The sequence below is a fragment of the Octodon degus genome, unplaced genomic scaffold (assembly GCF_000260255.1).
Source record: "Octodon degus isolate 3935 unplaced genomic scaffold, OctDeg1.0 scaffold00045, whole genome shotgun sequence".
In the NCBI taxonomy this organism is placed as follows: Eukaryota; Metazoa; Chordata; class Mammalia; order Rodentia; family Octodontidae; genus Octodon; species Octodon degus.
The window spans coordinates 5,228,208-5,251,828 of record NW_004524621.1 but is presented as its reverse complement, the minus strand read 5'-3'; the positions used below and the strand labels follow the sequence as shown (position 1 = coordinate 5,251,828).

Genomic DNA, 23,621 nt, shown 5'->3' with positions numbered 1-23,621 from the left:
TGGCTGTGGTGGGGCTCAGATACTGGATTTGGAGTTTAACAGGATAGGAAGTGAGACAGGTGCTGGTATGGAAATCTGTCCAAGCCCCATGGAAGATCTGCGAAGGCTTTTAAAGTAAAATGTGAGAAATCATTTAAGGGATTTGCTCAAGAGCAGGACACACTCAGAGTTTGAGCTGGAGTAAATAATTGTGCCTGCTGACTGGGACAGCACGCAAAAAGCCTCTGCTGTGGGTCTGGCTCTGCAGATGGTGCCTGAACCCCATGCGGTGGACGGGGGTGGAAAAGCAAGCACGTCTTAGAGCTCTTATTATGTGGAATCCTCCTGCCTCAGCCTCCTGGAGTTCACCCCCAAGCTGGCTTGAACTCCTTAACTTAAGATGACAGTTAAATTATGAGAATGAGTTCAATGAGACTGTGAGGGAGCTGGGGACAAGGAGCAAGGGTAGAAGGACAGTGGCAATGAAGAGGAAGAGCTTTTTGTGTGCTCCTGAGAACCAAACCCGGGGCCTGTGTACTAAGCTATGTCCTCAGCTCTTCTGTCATTTTTTATTTTGAAGCTGAATCTCACCAAGTCACTAAGTCGCCCACACTGAACTCACAGTGGCAGCGCTCCTGCCTCAGCCTCGCAGAGTGCTGGTGTTCCACGGCCTGTACCATTTACCATGCTTGGTCAGAGAGAAAGGACTGTAAAAGCAAATAGCTTTGCAAAGCACAATGTGCTAGAACTCAACAGCAGAGCAGTAGGAGTAAGAAGCACAGCGGAAGTTCAGAGCAGGAGGTGTGTGGTGGCCCTGAGAGGAACAATGCATGGCAGTGGCTGCCACCGTGCCGCTGGGCCGGTCACACTCCGCCTCCACTCCTCACCAGGCAGCCAGCTGCAGTCCGCTCTTGGCTGATCCCACTGTGGCTGTGCACCGAGCAGTCTCCCGGAGGAGCTGGGCACAGCCGCCCGCCTGCCTTCTTGGACCGAGCGCCTCTCGGAAGAGGTGAAAGTTGCTCATCCTGCCTGCTGGAGAACTTGTTCCTGTACTGCTCGGGGCAGGAACCAGTGTCTCCGTGGCCCCAGCCTGTGGTCAGAGCACCCGTCTATTTGCACCTACTCCCAGCTGCTTACACTGGGCACCTGGGTAACACTGCATTGAGCCGGTAAAGGCCGACGGAAGTCACAGCTCACCGGTCACCTTCCTGCCTTCTGAGGGTTACGCAGTGAGGGGACTCTGCTACCTGATTTCTAAGCTCTGTGTAAAGGGACTTAGCACTGGGAGGAGGATCACACCTATGTCCTTGTGCTTATTTGATGTTTATATATTTATAATTTTTCACAGACTGCTTTTACATCAGGAGGAGGGGTCAGGAAGGAGAAACAGCTCCATGATTCTCTAACCTGGGAGTGCCCAAGCTGGGCTCAGCTCCTAGGGTTTTCACTGCTTAGGATAGTTTGTGAATTGATAGTTCAGACAAGCATACTTTACAATGAATCGCCAGAGTCCATAACTGCATGCCTGAGGTTCTGACCCAAGTGCATGTGGAGATTTTGAGGCTTGCTTCTCCGTCTGGGGATGAAAGGAAGTGTCCCCCCCATCAACTGGATGTGATAGGAGGTCCCCAGGTCCCTGCACAGCTTCTAGGCAACCGGCAACAGAACCAGACTTTCCCAGACAATGCGGCTTACCTGCTACTTGCAAAGCCTCAAACTACAGCCTCCTTTATTAATCAGATCTGAGAGAAGAGTGTGACATGAATGCGCCCTGCGAGGAAATGCATTTACTGTACTAGACTTAAGGTCCTTTGTCAAGGAAGGAAGAAGAACTGGGCAGTGAGGGATTCCCCGAGGGACTCTTGCAAGAAGATCAAATTACAAGGCATCATGTGTCCTGATTTATCCTCTCATGTTCTACATCCAACTAGGAAATCATTTCAAAGAAAAAATTGAGGACTAGGGGAAATACACAGAGCTCATGCTGCCCCCTGGTGGTCACTGTGACACACAGGCAGAAGCCCGCAAACCTCAGAAAATGACATGGTCTCCTTTGTGACTTAAAATTGAATCGCAGAGACTAGGGATGAGGAAAACAAAACAAAAATCGAAAAACAACCAAAAAAAAATCTACCTGCCAGAAACTTACAGCTTCTTGCTAATTTCTTATTACACAATAAGTTGTGTATGGGATTTACAAGTATTTACTCTCTGAAAACAAATGTACTGATGTTCTCTGATCTTAACTCATGAGGTGTTATTTTATGTTAAGCAAACAAGTCTTAGATGATGTTTGTATTGAGGACAGGGCTAGGTTTATTGTCCTCCCTGCAAAAATTAACATATGACGTGGCCCAGAAGACCGCATTTCTGGTGACATTTCTGGTGACCAGCGCATTTCTGCACCTGTAGGGTTTTTAGTGCGGCCAGCAGAGAGCATGGGCAGGTCCCTGGGTGGCCCAGAACATCAGCAGGGTGGGAAACTTGGCCATCCTCCCCACTCTCTCTGCCCGGCTGTTCTCCGTGTGCCAAGAGCCACGGTGGGAATCCTCCTGCAGACTGCCTTCGTATGTTTCCAGATTATGTATCTCTTCCTCTTGCAGGAGTGTAACCTGCACTGCAAAATGGAACCTTAAAAGTTATATTTTTCCTTCAGAGCTAAGCAACTTCTCCATACTTCTCCTGCTGAGCACACAGCTAACACCTCCTTTCCTCAGCCCAGGAGAAGGGAAGAACATGCTGCTTCCTTGAGCCCGGGAGCCAGAGCCTGGCTTCCCTTCCAAGAAAGAGGAGCAGGGCCGAAGACACCGGAGGTGATGCAGCAGTGCGGGATCCAGTGTCTCTGTGAGCCCCCCTCTGCTCCCTGCTACAGAGCAAGCAGGAGACAGGGCCTGAGGCAGGCAGCTCCTCTGCCTTCTCAGGCCAGCATTCAGTACTTCCTTTTCCCTTCATCCTGGCACACGACCAGCAGACCAGCCCGAGCCAGGAGCCCGAGTGGCTGGAGTGTGAGGGCCGAGCTCCAGTCGGCTGCGGTCCCCCTTCTGCTCACATTTGTGGCTGTGATGCCTCCCCATAGGACAGGGCAGGTGGGTGTGGAGCAGGGTCTGGGGCCCCACAGAGAGGACAGGAGATGGAATGTTAGCCTCGCCTATACTTGGTGACCTCCTTCCAGCCTACTGGAGTCACCCTAGCAAATGCAGATGAGATCCACAGCCCAGAGATGATGAATAAGTGAAAGTACAGAAGCTCTTCAAACCAAGTTGACACTGAGTCCTCATCAGCCATACTTGGTCCCCCTTTGGAAGAGAAGTGGGGTAGGTTAGGGCCAGTGAGAAAGTCAGGGATTGCATGGGGGTCCTCAGATCCATGGGCCATGAGCAGAGGACCCGCTGCTCCAGTGTTCAGAGCGGGGTGTGTGGGAAGGCTGCAGATCCCAAGGGCTCTTATCAGCCGCAGGTTCAGGGTTGAGTGGACTGGGAGAGGGGCAGTGATGGTGTGGCCTTGAAGGGTACCTCTCCCCACCCAGCTCCTGCCTTCCCTCAGGGCTTCCTGGCCACCATGAGGTGAGCAGCCCTGCTCTGCCAGGCCAGGCCCTTCCTCCATGCCTCCTGGCCTGGGCCTGAACCTGCGAGGACCTGCACACAGGTCCTCATGCAGCTTCTCTGTCACTGTTGTACCTTCCAGCCACATCACCTTGGCTGTCCTGCAGCCTCTGGGGCTGGGAAAATGTGCTGCTTGGACCCAAGGATCAATTAAGAAATGAGTTTGGGAATGGTGTTCTGCCCTGCAGAGAATGGGAGCTGACTCAGGGGCCCATGCGGAATAAGCCAGTTCTGGGGCCAGGGGCTGTGTGATCGCCCTTGGGTGAGCCCCATGAGCAGCTGAGCTGAAAGGCAGGAAGGGGCCGGGGAAGAGGATGGGGACCCTGAGTGCCCGATGGGTATGAAGTGTCAGTTTGCGAAGAGAAAAATGTTCTGGTGATGGATGGTGGCAATGGATGTGAACAGTGAATGTCCCTGACACTGCCAACCTGCACGGGAGAAGGGCTGGGCTGTATTTGATCACGTCTACCTATCCCACCACTAGAACACAGTCAGCCCACGCAGGCAACCCGCAAGTGCTTGCTGCACAGCCATGCGTGCTACATTCTCTATCAGGGGCTGAGAGACACAAAGATGGCTTCTGTTTCAGAAAATGTCATAAGGTTTCCAGGGAGAGGTTGTTGTCAATGTGCTACTTCCTGTTGACTTTTGTCTCCAACTTCCTTCCCTGATATAGTTTTAGATCTGGCCTCAGAAGCAGTTGAGTTTTCTAAGTTCATCTGGCAGGAGTTATAGCTGGGATTAGGTATGTATGGTGGACTCAGAACCAGAAAGTGCTGTGACGGTAGCTCCTCCTCTGGAGCCTGGTTCCATCAGTACGAGGGTCAGGGATGCATCTGTGACAGCTCCCCTGTGTGTGATGGGAAGGGGTGGAGGGCGGGTGGGAGGCCAGGCCTGTGAGTGGTCCATGGTGGTCCCAGAGCAGCATCAATAGCTGCTGTTCCCTGAGTGCCAGTTAAGGAGCAATTAAGGCCTCTGCGTCCAGGTGGGTAAGCCGCTAGTAGAGCAGTCTGAACTCAAGGAGTAAACGCCACTGCAGGCAACGGCTCCCCCTCACCATGCAGGAGTGCTTCCAAAGAGGTGTGAGTGAGGACTGTACGTGTGAATAGGGCAGGGGACCAATGAAGCCTCGAGAGAGGGGGATGGCAAGCAAGCAAGGGCACCAGAGTGCGCCAACTTACTGTGGGGTAGGGGTGTGAGCAGAACACGGTGTACTTCCGGATGATGCCATTGAGCTTGAGAGGGGGCAGCCAGGATACGAACACCATGGAGGCTGAGGCTGCTGCTGCCTTCACGCCTGCAGGAGGGCCTGGAACTGCAAGAGGTGAGCAGTTAGAGTACAAGGCCTAAGGTCTGCATGGCGCACCCCAGGACCCCGCTTGAGGGTGAAGGCATTTGGACCAGGGATGTTAAAGAGGTGATTGATTGGCAAGAGGTCCTCAGGTGGCCTCTAATCCAACAGGATCTTATTGAAAGGGACCATGTGAACACAGAGGCTGGCACACATCATGAGGTGATGACAGGGAGGACATGGGGAAGACAGACACCTGTGGGTGCTTGCCCAGCCCTGCTGCACTGGGCCTTGGACTTCTGGCCTGCAGAGCCCAGGACAATCCATTCTCATGCCAGAGACTCCAACCTATGGCACTGTGTGCCCCAGGGCTGCACCCACCATCAGCTCCCTTTCTCTGGGAAGTCCTGTCTGCCGTCCAGGCCCCCAGGTCTCTCTGTCCCAAGCTGGAGACTCTGCTTTCAGCCACTCCTGCTTCCTCCCATCTAGGGTGGATGGGCTCCCAGGGACAGGCAGGCAGGCGCCCCCTCCCCGTTCAAGGACCCCCTTCCTTGCCTAGGACGCTTAGCCTGGTGCTGCTTCCCACCCACAGATGTGGAAAGCACCTCTCCAGCATGCATGGCCTATCACCAGCTCCCTTGGGGAAGAAAGTGATGTTGAACTCTTGAGCAGGTTTGGGAGTGAGAACAGTGTACGACTTGCTTTCCCTGCGTTCTGTCCTCTGGGTAGAGGAGGTGGGTAGGCCGAGGCAACACAATCCCAGCTGGAGAGGAAAAAGGGAAAGGGAGAGAAAGAGGGGGGCCTTGCTCCCTACCACATAGCAGCTTTGGAACTGAACCTCTGTGAGTCCCAGTGTGCTGGAGGGGCCTGTGAGCCTCCTACCACTGCCAGGATGGTGGGATGGCTGGGAGGTTTGGGGAACGAGTGGGCCTCCAGTCATTCCACCATCACTATCCTATGTCTGCTCCGGTGAGAGAGCCTGGCTGCGAGCATTTGGAAGGCAAGGAAGGTCTTAAGTGTCCTGCTGCCAGGCATTCAGGAACCCCAGGGAGTGCCTGACCTGGATGCAGAGCCCTACGGAGTGAGTGCCCGCATCTGGCCCTGTGCTCAGGCTCTGGGTGTCAGGGCCAGAGCAGAGATGGGCCCAAGCGGAGCATGGCCAGGCCAGAGGGGCCTGCTCTGGACTCTCTCCACAACCACTGTGCCTCGTGGGGCTGCAGGTTTGGGGCAGCAGCCAGCGAGGAGGTGCTGAGCAGTCAGTGATTCTGTCTCCGGCCCATCTAAGGACACAGTTCTTGTCTGAGGACACCATCATCAAGTCCGTGCCTTATGCAAACCCATGAAATGGGAGAGCAGAAGAAAGTGTCTCCATGGTGATAACGGGACCCCTCGGGAAGGGATTCTGGGAGTGCAGGTTAGGAGGCTGGGGGAGAGAGGGAGGGGAGGAAAGAAGGAAGGAAGGAAGGAAGGAAGGAAGGAAAGAAGGAAGGAAGGAAGGAAGGAAGGAAGGAAGGAAGGAAGGAAGGAAGGGCAGGAAGAAGGAAGGAAGGCAGAGGGAAGGACAGCTCTGTGTGGTCGCCTCAGGTCTGCTCTGGGCTCCCTCTGGCTGAGCTTCGTCTCTGGCACTGGAGTCCTCGCAGTCCCTGCATCTGGTGGGCTCTAGGCCCCTGCTGTGTGATGTCAGCCCTAGGGAACCATCTTCTGGAATCTTCTCATTCCCTCTGCTTTTCCCCAGTGACTCTTACTCATCTCTCAGGTTCTTCTAAGTATCACTTGCTCCAGGAAGCCCTCCTGAACCACCAGGCCCCACTGGGCCAGCCTCCCCCTCCCCTTCACATTCCACTCAGTCATGTGCATATCGACTCGGCCAGCTGGACCGCCCACCACGCCCACCTGCTCTTTGCCTGGTCCACCTGGCCAGGGTCAGGAGCATGCTCAGTACAGGTGTGCTGAGTGAAAAAGGGATCCTCAAGAAGCTCTGAGCCCCTGGCTCTGGTGCACCTGGGGGTCTGCATGCCGCTCCTCAGGTGCTGGTGGCAGTTCTCAGTAGGATGAGCAGATCATGCAGAGCCGGGGTCATGTGAAGCGTTGGAATACACCTGATGTCCCACTCACTTGAGCTCAGGAGAAGGAGAAGGACATTTTAGGGCAAGGGGTGGCCTAGGCACTTAGCCCCAGAGAATGAGAGCCTGAGCATAGGGCAGAGAGGTAGGAGTGCTTGGGAGCCACAGAGACCTCCAGTCCTGCGGCCTTGGGGGAGGAAGCCACCCTGCTCTGCACACTCATGTGTGTGACACACTGTGACATGGTGTGTCCCAGGGGATTCCTCTGGGGGTGGAGTCTGCTGAGCACAGCACTGGGGGGGTGCATACATGTGCACACGACCATTACCTTGCGCATGCATACACCTTCACCCTCAGGACACGGTGCTCAGGACACTCACTGCCACCTCCCAGTCTGGTCAGGTCTTACTCTTTCTGTTTAGAAGCCTCTGAGTGGAGGGGGCAAAGGTCACACTTCCACCTGCTCCTGGCTGCCTTGCCACATGACAGCCCACAGAGTCATGAGCATATTAGAGATTTACTCAGTTTGCGAACCCCGACACATCTCTCTGTGGCCATTGACAAGGGTCACTTCTGCATACAGAGACTGAGGTGGAGGCTGGCTTCTGCCTATAGGGGAATAACAACTTAAAGTAAGTAGACAGTGTCAATCCTCTCTCCCCAGGGCTGTGTTCTGATTATACGTAGGCTTGGAAAATAAAATATTAGAATTTGAAAATGTTTCAGAATTTGGAATCTGCTGTCTTGTGCTTCGGAAAGCAACTCCAGATAAGCTAATAGCCTTTTGTGCTCCTGTAGCTGTAGCAGAGGCAACAGTTCTCATTCCCAGAAGTCCTGGGAGGCAGAATGAACCCAGAACAATCCTTACAGACCCCAAATCATGTCCCCTGGTAGGATTCCTATCTAGATGTCCCCCAAGCCACATGCGCTCCTAGAGGGGCTTTGGGGGGGTGACTGGATGGTGCGGCCCCAATGCTCATCCTTGGGACGGTCCCCTTGGAGAACTGGGTTGGCAGGCAGAGCCTGGAAGAGGTGGTCGCTGGGGGCGTGGCCCGCAAGGGTCTTCCCCCTTCCCCGCTCATGGCTCCGCTTCGGCACCACGAGCTCCTCCTCCTCTGCAACACCCAACTGCCTCGCTGCTCGGCCTTGGAGGTAACTGACTACAGCTGAACCTTGGCACACTGGGAGCCAAAACAAACGTCTCCTCCTCTTTAGCTGCAACTGTCGGAGACTGCATCCCAGCAGTAAGGAAGGTTCCCATGGGCCCGGGGCTGACGTTTCTGTGCTTGAGACTGTGACCACAGATCTGAGAGTGCGTCTGTGGGCACAGGTGCTCAGACAGAGGCCGAGGAGCCACTGAGCAACCAGTTCAACAGCAAATTCTCTCTTGAAAAGCCAATATTCTGTCTTTACTGGAGATAATGTCTCCCTCCCCAGGATGACAAAAGACCTAAGAACACAGCTTAAACCTGATGTTAAGGGGTTAGGAATGCTAGCGACAGCAAGCACCAGGCAAGAGGGTTTACCAAGTGTTTATCATGACTAATCTTTCTTCTCTTTGGAGAGTATCAACCACTGCCTAAAATAATGCTTTGCTGAGGGAGATGGTAATACAGCAATTATTTTCCTGGCATTCTCTCTGCATTTTCACATAGTTTAATTGAAATTGGCATTGTAATCCAAAAGTAAAATTAGGGACCTACTGGTGGATGTGTAGATGAGATCCATAATCCTAATTGGATTAAGCATCTCTTCTATCCTGACTGCCCTTGGTCCTTTCTTTCAGTCAGACAAAACTGTACTTGACTATCCAAACTTCTCAAGTGCCTATTTATATTAGACACTGAGCCTACAAAGAGTGGCACAGCTCCTTGCCATTTCTAAACTACTAACTTTTCCACGTGAACCTGAGAGGTACACTAGTCATTTCACTAGCTTTCCCCCCTCCTTCCACCCGATTTCTGCTCCACTTCTTTTTGAAAGTGCTGATTTATCATAATAATATGGACCCTGGGCTCTGTGGGCTTTCACCTAGGTGCAATTCTTCAGCCCTTCTTGGGTGAGTGGTAGACCGCAGGCGAGATCTTTACAACCCTTCACACCCCCAGCCTCTCTTGGTGCCGGTGCAAATGTAGAGAAGGATTCATGGACAGTGTCCGCCCTGGGCCTCAGGGTCACATTTGGAGATGGAACTGTATGGTTTCTAAAACTGAAGGACTAATTAAAAATTGATCCCAAGTGAACAATCAACAGAGGCTGTGGGGAATCTGCTTTTCTTATTGGATTTCTGTACATTCTTGTAAAATATGCAGATGTCAAAATTTATGTTGGCAATCAACTTGCTCTTTAAATAACACCAATGACACCTGAACTGCCACTTTAACAGTGCAAAAAATATTCCACCCTTGCCTTGAGGGAGCAGGGAGCAAAAAACCAAGTATTTGGTGTCAAGAGTTCGCCCACTGCCTGTCAACCCAAGGCTTTTCACACAGCTGCAGTGTCTACATGTGGATTCCATCTGGTTTGACCACAGAAAAAATTGCTTGCGAGGACACTCGAGTTTTTAGGTAAGGTGTCCAGAGTCCCATGGGCAGCAGGGCACAGCACCAACATTTACACGGATCTTTATGCTTAAAAAAAGCTGTGGCTCTTTTTCACTTAGAAGCATGGTTAAACACATCATGAATGCTTGACAAGTTATAATAGCAGGTACATTTCCATGAATCTCCCTCCAAATTTTCCGGCTTCCTTTGAACACACTTGTTGCATGCGACTTTCTGCAGCAGCTCTGGAGTTCTCTTTCCTGAGTGTTTTTAGTGGTGTTGTCATGGTCGATTTGACTTTGGTGAAGAGCTGGAAGCCACACGGGGCCAGTTCCTGTGGCTAAGGTGGACGAGGGCACGGTTGAGCTCGTACGAGCCTGCGCTTCCCTCGGCTGGCAGCATTGGTGGTGCTGGTCACACCTCATGAAGATGCTCAGGAGAGAGAAGTCTAGAACTGCTCTAGAACATGGCCAGAGTGATGGGGTGAGTGTGGGTGTGTGCAGCAAAGGGGAGGATGCTGGGGGGACTCGTGGCAATATGTCCTTTGCTGCAACGAAGTCCTTTAATTCAAATGTATTCTGATCGCCTCTTCTAGCTCTCTCTCTCTCTCTCTCTCTCTCTCTCTCTCTCTCTCTCTCTCAGAGACTTGCTCACATCACTGCACTTGACCTTACATTTTTCTGAAATGACACAACAACTTTGAGCTAACTGGCTGGCACATTCAAAGAACAGGCACCTGTATATTCTAGCAAAACCCAAGCTAGGGAGGAGGCCTCTGTGTGCAGACCCCACCACTGAAGATGTGCCCAGCAGCAGGGGCCATATCCTGTGAGAGCAGACGGATGGACAGCGTGGGGGCCGGGCCAGGCTGCCATCCACCCGTGAGTCTGGCGGGATGTGCTAGGAGGTGGCGGTGCCTGCTGGGAAGAGGTTGGTCATGCAGGGGAGGGGTGACCCAGAAGAGCAGATTCTTCTCCGCTGCCCTCTGTGTCCTGCCCACATGAGTGAGCAGCTGTGCTCCTTCAGATTCTTCCGCCAACTCACTGGCTCTGCCTCAGACTAGACTCTTTGAAACCGTGAGCCAGAGTACACCTCTCCTGTAAGTTGCGGGTATCGGGTCTGCAGGCCCCACAGTGAAAGCTGGTACACTCCCCAGCCCCCACCCCCCAGCTTCCCAGAGAATGGACACCCAGCCGAAGACAGGGGTGCACAGCCAAGTGGCCATAGGCCTAGCTGTGCCGGGCCCTGAGCCCGTGTGTCTCCAGTACAACTGTAGAGTCACAAAACCTGATCCAAATTGTGCGGGGCAGCAAGAACTAGCAGCCAGAGAACATTGGCAGTGGTTTCAAATTGTACTAAATCACCATGAATCTTGAGGAGCAATATATATATATATATATATATATATATATATATATATATATATATATATATATATATATATATATATCATGGAGCTGTTCCATCAAGGACTTCTTAAATGAACCAACTAGCATAGAGTGAGATGACCCAGGCTGGCATATAGGATTCCAGAGCAGGGTGGAAGCAATCAGAGCTCATGTCAGCAGCTAAGGAACCAGGAAAGTTGTTTTAACAGGGCACGAAACATGTACAGCTGATACTGCAGCTTGGGGACCAAAAAGTATTTATGTTTAAATAATACTTGGTCCAAAAAAGAAAAGAGAATATGGAGGAGGGGGAAAGAGGGAGAAGAGGATGGGGAGGGAAGGGGAAGCATCAGAGGAAAACGAGACAGAGGAAGAGGAAGGGGACTGGGAAGAAAAGGTGTAGGGAAGAGGGAGGCAATGGGTGCACGGAGCCCAGGCAGCCTGAGCTGGACACCAGTGTATGTGCTGCAGTGCGCTGTGCAGGGGCCAGGCCGAGGCCGCCTGGAGGCCTCAGCTGCAGGATGAGCTCTCTGACCAGTCACTGTGCGTGCTCCTTCCCCTCCAGGGTGAGGAGTGCTGTCCCCTCCAGGGTGCCCTCAGCTGGGCATGCCGGGCATGCTCCCCTTGGCAGAGCCCAGTGAGGCTTCGGGGTACAAGCAGGGCTGCAGCTCCCCGCCCGCCGCCCTTCCCTGCTCACCATCCTCCTTGGTCCGTGTGAAGACCTGCTCGCTCCTGGCCCCGTCCCCTGCACGCGTGAAGGCCAGCACCTGGATGCTGTAGTTGGTGTACTTCTCCAGCCCGTCCAGCTCCAGCGACGGCTGAGTGGTGGTGACATTCTTAATCTCGCCCAGCTCTGGGGGACAAGAGCAGATGCCGTGGGTTTACTCTGTTCCCGCATGGAGTGCTGTTCCCACTGCCTGTCACCCTCTGAAAGTGCTCAAAGCAACCACTCCACACACCCATGCTGTGGGGCCACTTGCTCAGTGTCACACTGAACTGCCCCAGGACACCAGGGAGAAGATTGATCTGGAGACATGGGGTCCAGCCCAGTGCGAAGCTTCAGACCCCGGGTCGACACCACGCTGTCTCTTGCTCTTGCTCTCTGAAGCCTCTGCAAGTCCAAGTCTTAGAATTTTTGAAAGTCTTCTTTAACAACCCTGTACTTTTAAGTATCTAACCACTTCCCCTCAAATGTCTGAGCAAGATCTAGCCCCCTTGGTGAACTTCTCGCAGCCCTGTTAGCCGCAGTCACTGTGTGTGCTTCTTTCCAGAACTTCTTGCATAACTCTGAAACTTTGTATGCTTGGGGGTGGGGGAGGAAACAGTAACAGTGGAGGCGATGGATGGTGGACGCAACGATGGCTGCACAGAGGTGGCTACTCATGGAGATGGACGGCAGAAGTGCGTGATGCAAACCTTCTACACTGACACGGCTTTAATTTGCTCAGGGCTCCTTTTCAAAGCTGAAAATACAGTACTGAAAGGTGTAAAGATGTGCCTGACCTAAGTGGAGTGGCTTGGCACGCTCCTGCCTTTACCTGGAGTGAACTCCCCACGGCGTCACTGCTGAAGTGACAGGGACCTGTCAGAAACTTGGCAAGAGCTAAAAATGCCTTGCTTTCTCTTGGGAGTGGGATCGGCGAATGCTATTCCAAGATGGAACATCGTGTTCTCCTGCACCGACAACTTGAGAACCTCGAAGGGATGTGACAAGGGCTGGCCCAGTGTGGCCCCTGCAGTTGGAGGAGTCAGTCACCTACAGAGCAGCGCTGACTGCTGGGAGTGGGCCCTGGCACCTGCATATCCTGGGAGAGGAGTCTGTCTGTGGACATCCGTGTGGCAAGGGGGGCCAAGAGTCAATGGCACAGCCGAGGGGAGGCCCTCGGGATGCATTTGGAAAGTGCTAAGAGGTGGTCAACATGCTGGTCCTGCTTTCAGTACAAAATGAGCTGTGGCACCACTGGTCAGCCCCCTCCCCTGGAAGCCACCTGGCAGGAAGCAGACACAGAGCTTGCCTGAGGTCAGGGAGCCCAGACCAACACAGCCCAGACCAACACAGCGCTGGACTGGGGAACCTGGACCATGAGTCGACGGGGTAACTTGGGGCAGCGAGGAGAGCAGCCTGGGGGCTGGGGGCTGTCATGGTTGGGCCAGCTGGACCCTATTCCCTCTGGCTGCCTGGCCTCTTCTCGGCCCTTTCTTTTTAAGTCCCCTCTGCCACCTGACATCCTTCAGAGGCCCAGGCACCAAGAGTCACCTCAGAGATGATACTGTCTGCAAGGCACCTTCCTATAATTTTTAAGTTTTGCTGCCAAGAGGATAATTTTTAAGTTTTGTTGCACTGGATGTAGTTTCAAAGAGGAATTTAAAATAGAGCATGAAGTGGTCCAGGCTTGTCACACACACACTGGGGAGCTGGGGGGAGATGATGAGGGGATGGCATGAGGGTCACAGAAGCCAGGACCCCTGTGACACATGCCTCAGAGAGAGGCTGGAGTCCGGGGTCTCCTAGCCAGGTTACTGCATGAAAATCCTGATGGGCAGCTGACAGGAGGGAAAGGCATTCTGTCATGCATGTGGCTGTCACAATGCAATGTTCTGGGTGGCTCCAGGCAGGTTAGAAATTCTCCACTCTGAGGGAAGGGTTGTCCATCCTCAATATTGCTTTCATTTTCCTCAGCCTGATACAGATCGATTAGATGAAGCTAAAAAACTCAGATGCAAATGGGAAGGCTTTAAGTATAGAACTTATTCAGATCTTTTCTGGTTTAGAGACATTGGCATTATGTCAGACAACACACACACACACACACACACACACACGCACGCGCGCGCACACATACACTATCAAGGAAAGCACAGTAAAAGGAGGGGCTGCGAGGGCAGTGTGGCAGAAGGTGACTCTGATAGCCCGAGGGTGACAGTGTGGTGCTCCCAGCTTTCACAATTCGGGGCAGTGGAAGTCTACAGGATGAGCTGAAATAGCCCATGACTTCTCTTACAGGAGAAACCCAATGCATAACTGGAGAGCGACATAAAAGCCAGATGAAAGGAAGCAAAGGGAAGTGATGGGCAGGGGGCGGGGAAGGGACGTGGAGTCACGGGAGTTAGGATGTGTTGTGCCCACTCATGGCCTCCCCACGTGGGTCTGGAATCAGCATGTACTATAAATATATCATCTCAAGAAATAAAAACTGAGCTAGAAATACAGAGGAGTTATGCCAATCTGGCAGCACCATGCAGAAGTGAGAAAAGGAAGGCAGAGGGCATGGGGGAGAGGGACAAGGTGGCACTCCCAGTCTGCTTAAAGGAAGCAGCAACAGAAAGAATCAAGTCTCTGGATGAATTAGCAAGCTCAGCAGGATGAGTACGTGCATGTGTCTTTGTTCAGGGGTTTGCAAACTTTGATGGACTGATTTACTATCAGGAATGAGAGTTGATAGCAGCAGTACCCCACCTTAAGTGACCTCCAGAGGCTCTGAAGCCCCCTACACAGGTGTGTCTACACCTGGTGCTTCTCCTCCCTGGTCAGCGCCTGCCTAACTCTGACCCTGGTGACCACAGATACACAGGGAATGAAAGAGAAGAGGACACAAGAGCCGAGCTCGACTGTGAGTTCACGGCACCTTCCCTTCGCTTTGCCTTTGCCGTGCAGCCCTGACACCTGCTGACATTAATGTTCACAGTATTTCTTACCTATGAGCTTGGGTGTGGTGTTCAGAGGCCATGAATAAAATGAAATGAAACAAATATCTAACAAACAGCTGGAGACTATGTTCTTTTATAAAATGTTTCTTTAAGCAAAATGATTTTAGGTATGTATTTCTCCCTTTCCACATCCTCATAAAGTTTTAAGGCAGAAGACAAAGTAGGGGTGGAAACAACACCCGAGGCTCTGATCAACAGCCTGTGGCCTCTGGAGGTTACTCATTTCAGAGGCCACTGAGTTTGGCTTGAAAGAAGAGCCTGGGTGTGGTGGTTCATACTTAGACTCTCAGAGTGCTGGGAGGGAGAGGCAGAGGCAGGAGGATTGCAAGCTCGAGTCCAGCCTGGCAGCTTAGCAACATAAACCTTTTCTCAGAATAAGTGGTTCAAGCACTACAGAACACTATGGAGATTCCTCAAAATCGAAAGCCAGAAATTCCACTCAACACAGCTGTGTCTCTTCTGGCACCTTCCCCAGAGAGTTAATGACATCATACTGCAGGGATCCCTGCACTGCCAGGTTTATGACAGTGCAGCTCTGAGCAGCTTGGAAGCAGCCTCTAGGGGCACCAGCAGAGGACTAGATAAAGAAAATGTGGATGTACACACCAAGGAGCACTACAGTGCCATAAAGAATGATAAATTCAAGTCCTTTGAAGGAAAACAGATGCTCCTTGAGGCTGTGATGTAAAGTGAAATAAATCAGAAGCAGAAAGTTAACTATCAGTTTCTTTCTCTTCTGAGAGATCCAAAATACAAGTAATTTGAGGAGTAAAATAAGAGACAGATGCCAGGAAGCAGGGAGGGAGCACTTGAAGCTGGGGAGAGTATCCAGGGATGGGGAAGAGAAGCGGGGAGAGGAGGTGGGCAGCATGGAGGTGCAGGCGTCTGCGCCCATCCTCAGTGGCTGTGCTCCATGTGTCACGCCCGTGCGCTGCTAACAAGGTGAAGTAACAGCAAGAACAAAGGCTGGGTGCTGCCCAGGGTGAAGGCCCTGGGTTCAAGCCCCAGTTTGTCCCCGAAAATCACAACTCTGCCCATCTTATAAAATAATTAATTCCCAATGGTGACAAAAACCCCAGAAATACCAAAACACTGTATATTTAACTTGTCCTTTTCAATATTGAACATGTTGTGTTTTATTTGATCATGTGAACAACAAAATGTTTTCTTGTACATATTTTGGACAGAACCTCTATGTGTGTGTGTGTGTGTGTGTGTGTGTGTGTGTGTGTGTGACATGCACGGGGTGTGGAATGCTGCATACACATGGTACATGTGCATGGCTAGTGGTGTGTGATTTGTCATGCATATGTGGTGTGTAAGCATATGTGTAGTGAGGGTGGGGGTGGATGCATTGTGTGGTATGTACATGTGTGTTATGCATGTGGTTATCTCAAGGGGTGGTGGGGATGATTTTCACAGTCAAAACTCACTCAAGGCCCATGGAATCCTGCCATGTGAGGCCTCCTCATGTGAGGCCTGCACAGAAGAAAGGCTCCACTGCCCCATCATGTCACTGCCTTCAGTGACAGCCACAGGGTAGCCCTTCAGAAGCACTTTCATGTCCAGGGTTTCTTTTTTATCTTTTGGAAATGAAGCATGGACTCTAGACATGAATTTCAGTACAGTTTGACCCTAATACTGCATGCTGAAGAGTCCTTAAGAACTTTATGCATTTCCAAACGTTCTTTATGTTTTGAATATTCAAATCCTTAAATCTTTAGATTTAAATAAAATATGACTCTAAAGCCATATTTTCCACTTTGGAGCTAAGATGCTAACATGAAACATGAAGTCTGAGTAACACATGATATGGATGGATGGTTACCCTGGATTCCAGAAATATCTCCAGTGCCAGGTGTAATGGTTGATGCATTGTGTCAACTTGAAAAGTTTAAAAGTTTACTTAATAACTCAACAGGGAGCCAGAGTTCTTGCTTTGTAAACATCCTCGTCCTATACAAGAGGAGGGCATGGACATTGTGTGAGTTGTACACCCCTACCCCAGGGTATCTGGCTCATAATATAAGGAAAGGAGAAAGGCAGGTGCTACTGCCCCTCCTCCCTGCTTTTCACTGCTTTCTGCCGCCATGAACTGCTATTCTCTGCCATGTGCCACTCTACCTGGGAGCCAGCCAAGTATGGACTAAAACCTCCACAAAGTGTGAGCTAAATAAACCTTTCCTTCCTTAATTTTGGGTGTCAGGTATTTTGTCCCAGCAATGAAAAAAGGTAACTGAGACAAAATTTGGTACCAGGAGTGGGGTCACTGCTGTGACTACCTGACCATGTGGATTATGAGCTTTTGGGAATAGCTTATGGAAAGAGATTAAAAAAAAAAAAAAGATTTGGAGATATTGCCCAAAAGAGAAGGAATGGAACATCTTCAGCTGTTCCATATGGAAAATTCTGGTCAGAGCTCAGAAGACCAGAATGCTAATAAAAATCCTGCCTGTAAAGACCAGCCTGGTGAGCCTTCTGTTGGAAAGAAAGACTGCACTGATTGTTGAACTCCAGATGATGTATGTTATGGCTTGGCAAAAAGTTTGTCTACATTTTGCTCATGGCCAGAGACTTTGCCTGAGACTGAGATTAAGTGCATAAGATTTGTTAATCTGGCAAAAGAAATTTCAAGGCAGTCAAATGTTGAGACAGTGGTATGGTTATTGTTGGGGGCTTTCCATCAGATTCATGTTGAGAATTAAGAACAAAGAGCCCAGCAGGATGATTTAAAATGTTGTGAGTTGAGGGGGAGGGGGAACTAGAAATGCTGTGGACTGCAAAGATAGAGTTGAGATCTCCATTGCTCAGGAGCAATAAGAGAATAGAAAAGATGTCCTGAGGGGATCACAGCAGTCAGCAGGTCTCCTTTTTTGCCTCAGAGCTACAGGGTGAGGGAATTTGCTTTGAGGAGAAAGCCACAGAGTTCCATGTTCTAAAATGGAGGTGGCAGCCACACCAGGTTCCAAAATGGTGGTGGCATAGAAAATTTGTTCCTTGGAATCAGGGTCAGAGTGCTCAGCAATCTAGGCAGTCAACCCCTACAGCCAAGAGTAGGAAAACCTGGCTACTGCACCAGCTGACAGCAGACCTCAGCATCATCCATGTGGTTTTAGGTGCACATAGAAAGCAGGAGTTCTGAGGTTAAGAATGCTTCCACCTCAATTTCAGAAGGCCTGGAAGACCTCACAGTATGCCCCGGGTGGGGGGGGGGCAGTGTATAAAGCTGTGAGAAGCCTATTCAGTGAAAACCCCAGAAGTTAAAAAAAAAGTCAGGAATGTGAATTGTCTGAGGAAAACTACAAAGAGGGAACCAAGCCAGCCCCAGAGAAAAACCATGGGAACTACAACCAGCAGAAGTGCCACAGAAGAGAAGCTCACAATTTGCCACAAATTGCCTCAGATGTTAAATGTGGAACTATAGAACTTAATATTTGCACTGTAGGATTTGACACTTGCTTTGGTCCCAATGCTTTGTATCCTGCTGTTTGTACCTTTTGGGATAGTAATGGTTTTCTTGTGCCATTAAATGTTAAAAGTGTTTAGCTTGGGACTTGGGCTTTTCAGCAATACTGAAGCTGTTAGGACTTTAATGACTCTGACAGATAGACTACATGCCTTTTGCATAAAGGGATGTACATGAGTTTTTTGGGGGCCAGGAACAAAATGTTATGGTTCTACTGTGATACAATGTTGATAGACTTAATACTGGTTCTTAATGATTGTTAAAGCTGTGTTATTATGTCCAAGTTGTAAAATGTTAAAAATAAGCAAGTCTTTGTATCTGAAAACTGGTTTTAAAAAATGTATCTAATTGTCAAGCTGTTAACAGGAAACATGAAATCTGAGTAACACATGATGTGGATGGATGTCACTCTGGATTCTGGAAATATCTCCAGTTCTGGGGATGATTCAGTGTCAGCCCATCCCTAGGGGAGGGCACTGGGGTTGAAGCTGCTTACTTGAGCAGTAGAAACCAGAACTACGTGTAAAAGTATGCTATATGTTTTTTTTTTTTCAGCAAACTGAATTTGCAAATTTCCATTGCTCTACATTTTGCAACTTTTGCAAAGCTTTTCCTTGGTTGGGTGGAGGAGTGAGGACTGCAGCCTGACCCTTGGTGGGCTCTGCACTCATCTGTGCCCCACTTGCTCCCAGCCTAGAGGTGTGGCTACAGCCTCTTGGCCCCCAGCCCAGTGAACAGCCAAGGCTCAACTAGCACAGATGGACCCCAGGAATCTCTAGAATGCCCCATGTCCTAATACAATGTGGGCACTGGGGGCCTGGTTGGTAGCACAGGACAGGTGGTCCTGAGCAGGAGCCAGGCAGTTCCGGGGTCCTGGCTGCATTTGTCCAGATATAGAGGAGAATGCTCACTGGGCCCACACTCTGCCTGGGGGTTGGAAGATGTGAAGCAGGAGGGAAGCCCCTAGGCTCAGGCTGGGGCTGCATGGGAGGTCAGGAGAGCAGAAGAGATGTGGGTGTGGCCACTGTAACCCATAAGTAGCAGACTGGGCCTTCCTGCCAGGCCTGCAGCCCAGCTTAGCCTGACACTCATAGCAGCCTTGCTGCACCTTGCCTCTTACTAAGAAACACCCCCTCTTCCCTCCCTCCCTTCCTCCCTACCTCATGTACATACCCATTAAATAGGAGAAAAAAACAAGACAGAAAAGCAGGAGGAGGATGGAAAAAAAGGAAGAAGAGAGAGAAATGGAGAGCTTTTTTGTTTGCTTGTTTGCTCTATGGTGCTAGGGATGGAAGCCAGGGCCTCATGCCTGCCAGGACAGTGCTGGGTCACTGAGTCAGGTCCAGACTACATGGGTTGGATTGCATGCTCCTTGTTACACTTTAGATCTAGATGTCCCTCAAAGGTCTCACGGAACCACTGCCAGAACCTTTGGGAGATGACTGGATCATGGGCTCAGAACTGGCTTCCTGTTAGGAGGCGGGGCCTCATCAGAAGAGGTTTCACTGGAGCCATGGCCTGGCAAGGTCCATCTCCCTCCCTGCTCCTCGCTCCTTCCTTCTCTTCCACTTCTCGTCCTCCATGCCATGAGCAGCTCTCCTCTGCAGGTGCCTCTGTGGTGCCACCCTACCTTGGAGCCAGCTGACCAACACTGATCCTAAATAATCCCTACCTCCTTTAAACTGCAGGTGTCAGGTGTGCTGTGCCAGCACTTGGAGAGGGACCACAGCGCTCCTCGTGGGGACCAGACAGTGTTCGCCAGTGAGGAGGCCTGCCATTGCCTCAGCCCACCTCAGCAGGGGCCAGCAAATCTCACTGTGTGTGCTTGGGGTCAGGACGCTGTCCTCTTACCTCCATCCATGAGGTTGGCCCAGTAGATGACTCTGAACCCCTGGAGGATCCCATTGAGGGCATCCTTGGAGAGCGTGGACCAGGAGATGGAGATGCTCTCTGGTGACGTTGCTGTGGCTTGCACGTTCTCAGGGGGGTAGCTGGGCACTGCAACGAGACAAGCACAGTCTGGGAGAGCTGCGGGCCATTGTGTTACCTAAGTCACTGAATATGCAGCATGGCCTAGTATTCTAGTACGCAAACCAAAGAGAATAGCACTTAGCCCCACCCTCACAGGAGAAGCCCCACGCCACCTCCCGGCACAGATAGTACAGTAAGTCAGTAAAATTCCGCAAGTCTTGGCTTTGTCCTAATGGGTTACATACTGTCTCTTTCCAACTTAATCACTTCACTTATGGGGACCTGAACAGATGACCATGGCTGGTCTGGCTTATTTTCCTACATGCTTGCAGTTTGCTGCTTTAGGTTGCATTTTCGGTAAACACTGACTGCCTCCATAGTTAGAACTTCTCACACAAACTTGAAGTCTAACCACTGAAAAGTGTAAATAAGTTGAAATAAAATGCATTTTCACTGCTTTATCCTCTAAGACCCCTTTCTCAATACAGAATTATGATATTTTGTTAGAGGAGCGACTAACAAGAGATAGAATAGGATAGCTGCAGAATTTTAAATATTGAGCTTATACAAATCTTAAATACTAGAGCAAAGGAAAGGTGAAAAATACCGACTGAAATATATATCTTACTGAAAATAGCATTGAATTAAAAACCCAAGAGGAAGAGTTAACCACTAGTGGAAAGATGATAAGGGTACGAATAAAATCCTAGTGTTCAAGTTTCTGGTGATTGAAGGTTTCTTTCCCTGTAATGACTGTCAGAAATTACAGAAGCAAATCAGAATTTGCCTCCCCAGATCTATGATGAAATTTCTGATTGCACGAGGGGTAATTCAGCCCCATGTGCTGCCTTAGCGCCCTCCTCCGCTCTCTGTAGACAGGATCCTGGCTGTACGCCTGTCCTGGCAGGAGGCCTAGTTCATCCTGCTCACTAGGGGGCGCCCGATCACAGGCTAACCACTTGGCTCACAGCGTGCTTGAACACAGAAAAAAAAATCCTAAAAGAGAAAAATAAACTAGACTAGAAAGGATTCATTTGAGTCATTTGTAGGCGAATGCATGCACCTTGAGATTATAATATGAAGTGAAAGAAATCGACACACAAGCTTAAAATCTGCATGGATTCTTTCGTGTGACAAACTCAACGTATAAATAAATGAAAGAACAAAATAAAAGAGAGATATTAGAAAGCAGGGAGCTAGACCCTTTGTAAAAGTGAAGCGGACCAAAAGATGGTGGGGAAAGGTGGGAAGGAAGGGGAAAGGGTAGAAAGGAATAAGATGTGTGACGTGTGACGTGCCTGTACCAGCTCCCCGCGGTGAGCCTGCTCATTACAAGAAGCGAATGTGGATTAACAAACCTATCTCCAGCTGCATCTGAAACCTGAACATTGATCGGGGGATCGTCTTACACAATCAGATTTTGTATTCTAGACAAGATGTTGCAGTGACAGGGAGAAACCTCGGCTTTCCTGGGGAAAAACCCAGCCCGGTGTGGCGCTAGACCCGGACAAGGAAGATTCTGTAAAGGGAGCACCGCGGCTTTGCCATCCAGCCCCATCCAGGGTGCAGCTGGAGCAGGGCCAGCAGGAGGAGCCGGCTGGGACCTACCGTCCTCCAGCGTGGTGGTGATGATTTCCTGAGAAGAGGGCCCTGTGCCGGCGCGGTTGCAGGCCTGCACCACCAGGCCGTACTGCGTGAACTTGCTGAGGTTGTCCAGGGTGTACACCTCGCTGTCGCCCGTGGTGTCCACACTGACGATGTTGAACTGGAAGTTGCCTCCTGTGCTGTACTCTCGGTACCCGATCTGGTAGCCGCGGATGATCCCGTTCTGTAAGTGCTTCTTGGGAGCCTGAGAAGACAGAGGTGACCGCTGAGGGGACAGACCGACTCCAGCAGCACAGGGGACTAGTGAGGCGGAGGACTCCACAGGCATGGCATCCTGTGTGCAACAGGGAAGGAGAGGCCTTGGGGAAGCACAGGCCGTGCAGAACCTCATGGGTTGTATCTGTCCTGCGGAACAGATTCAGCTTGGTTTATAAATTAGTCATAGCCGGAGGTGAGCAACAGCCTTCTCCCCTTCTTCTGGGCCGAGCTTTGGTGAGCCTCCCCTGGGGCCACCCAGGAGTCATCAGTGGCAGAGAGCAGAGGTGACACCTCAGAGCCTGCATTATCTGCCCCTAAGTGGAACCTGGACTTGTCTCTCTGCAGGGAAATCCCTGGAGGCAGGGTGGCTTTTAGGGTGGCTTTCAAGCTTCACCTAAAGAGGCCTTGAGCCTGAGCCTGCAGGACTGCTGGGTGGGACAACATGGAGTTGAGCAGACCAGAGAGGCCCTGTGCCATGGGATCTCCCAGGCCAACCACATCCCCAGGTGAACATGGGCACTGATGGGAAGGCAAAGTTCCTTTCCTGAGGCCTAAGTGACTTTGCAGTCATTCCTGGCTTTGACACCAAGGAAGAGGCCTTGGCAAGCTGTGCAAGGATAATGGGAAGAGGCTGCTGGGTATGAGACTGGATTTTGCTGCTTGGAGGCAAGTGTCTATAGGCTTCACAGTTCACAGGGGAGTGTACTGATGTTTGTTGTGTGGATTTGTACATGTGTGCTGTGTACGTGTGTGCAGCCATTCCTGGTTGTTTCAGGCCCTCCCTCTCAGACAACAGCATCTGTAGATGACCAAGTGGCATGGCATTTGCTCAGAACTACATACACCCTACCATACGCAGGCTTTCAGCCCACCACCCTGGATTTCTTGCCGTTCCGAACAGAGGGTCAGTACTGTGTAAGTGGCTGTTACACTGCACTGCTCAGAAAAACAACAAGAAAGAGTCTGTATATGTTCATCAGACCATCAGGCATCATCAGAGTCTGTACGATGTTCATCATACAGATGCAATTTTGCACAAATAACTTTGATCTGCAGTTGATTGAATTCTTCAGGTCTGAAGGGGCAGATTCATAGATGTAGATGTGGTTATAGATATTAAAGTGCAAACTTTGAACCTGAATCTCCGAGTTAGGCAAAGCATTCTCTTTTTTGAAAAGCTTATAGCCTGGCCGGAGAGAGGAGAGCAACACTTAAGAATCTTCTCACACACACTGCATAACTGGAAATAATTTCTCAGGTGGTTGTGGTGGTGGTAGATGTGCCTCATGGCGACCTGAGGATGCCAGGGGACCGCATACATGGAACTGGCCCGTAAGATGAGCTCACCCACGCATGGTAGGCTTCCAGGTTTGTGCATCCCCTATGATGCTGGCATAACAATAGATTTATCTAAGGCCCTTTTCTCAGTATAAGTCGCCTTTGTATACTACACCCAACTGTATATTACTTAAAGTTAGAAATGCAAACAATGAAAGATCTAGGAATTAGAAAAAACCCAAGATACTATGGAGAGTTAGGAAGAGCTGAATTCGTGGCATGGGAAGCAGGGGCAGCTAGTATCTGGAAAAGTGCCCAGGCTTTTTTTTTTTTTAATCTAGGTCTTGCTAAGGGCTCAGTTGCCCAGGCTGACTGAAACTTGGGATTCCCTGCCTCAGCCTCCCAGGGAGGCAAGTTGCTTCATTTCCAGTTTTCTTGGACTCTCATTGATTTTTTCTCTTCTTTCTTT

General features: G+C 50.6%; 1 protein-coding gene across 1 annotated transcript in view; it reads right to left on the bottom strand.

Moving 5' to 3' along the window:
- The window catches only part of Dscam (DS cell adhesion molecule), a 643,291-nt gene that overhangs the window by 76,012 nt on the left and 543,658 nt on the right, over nucleotides 1-23,621 (bottom strand). Inside the window, exons 17-20 of the mRNA XM_004631794.1 lie at nucleotides 21,620-21,860; nucleotides 19,892-20,038; nucleotides 11,564-11,719; nucleotides 4,763-4,896 (exon numbers count right to left, since the gene is read on the bottom strand). Of these exons, the coding sequence (XP_004631851.1) occupies nucleotides 4,763-4,896; nucleotides 11,564-11,719; nucleotides 19,892-20,038; nucleotides 21,620-21,860 (678 nt within the window). The remainder of the gene's footprint in view (nucleotides 1-4,762; nucleotides 4,897-11,563; nucleotides 11,720-19,891; nucleotides 20,039-21,619; nucleotides 21,861-23,621) is intronic.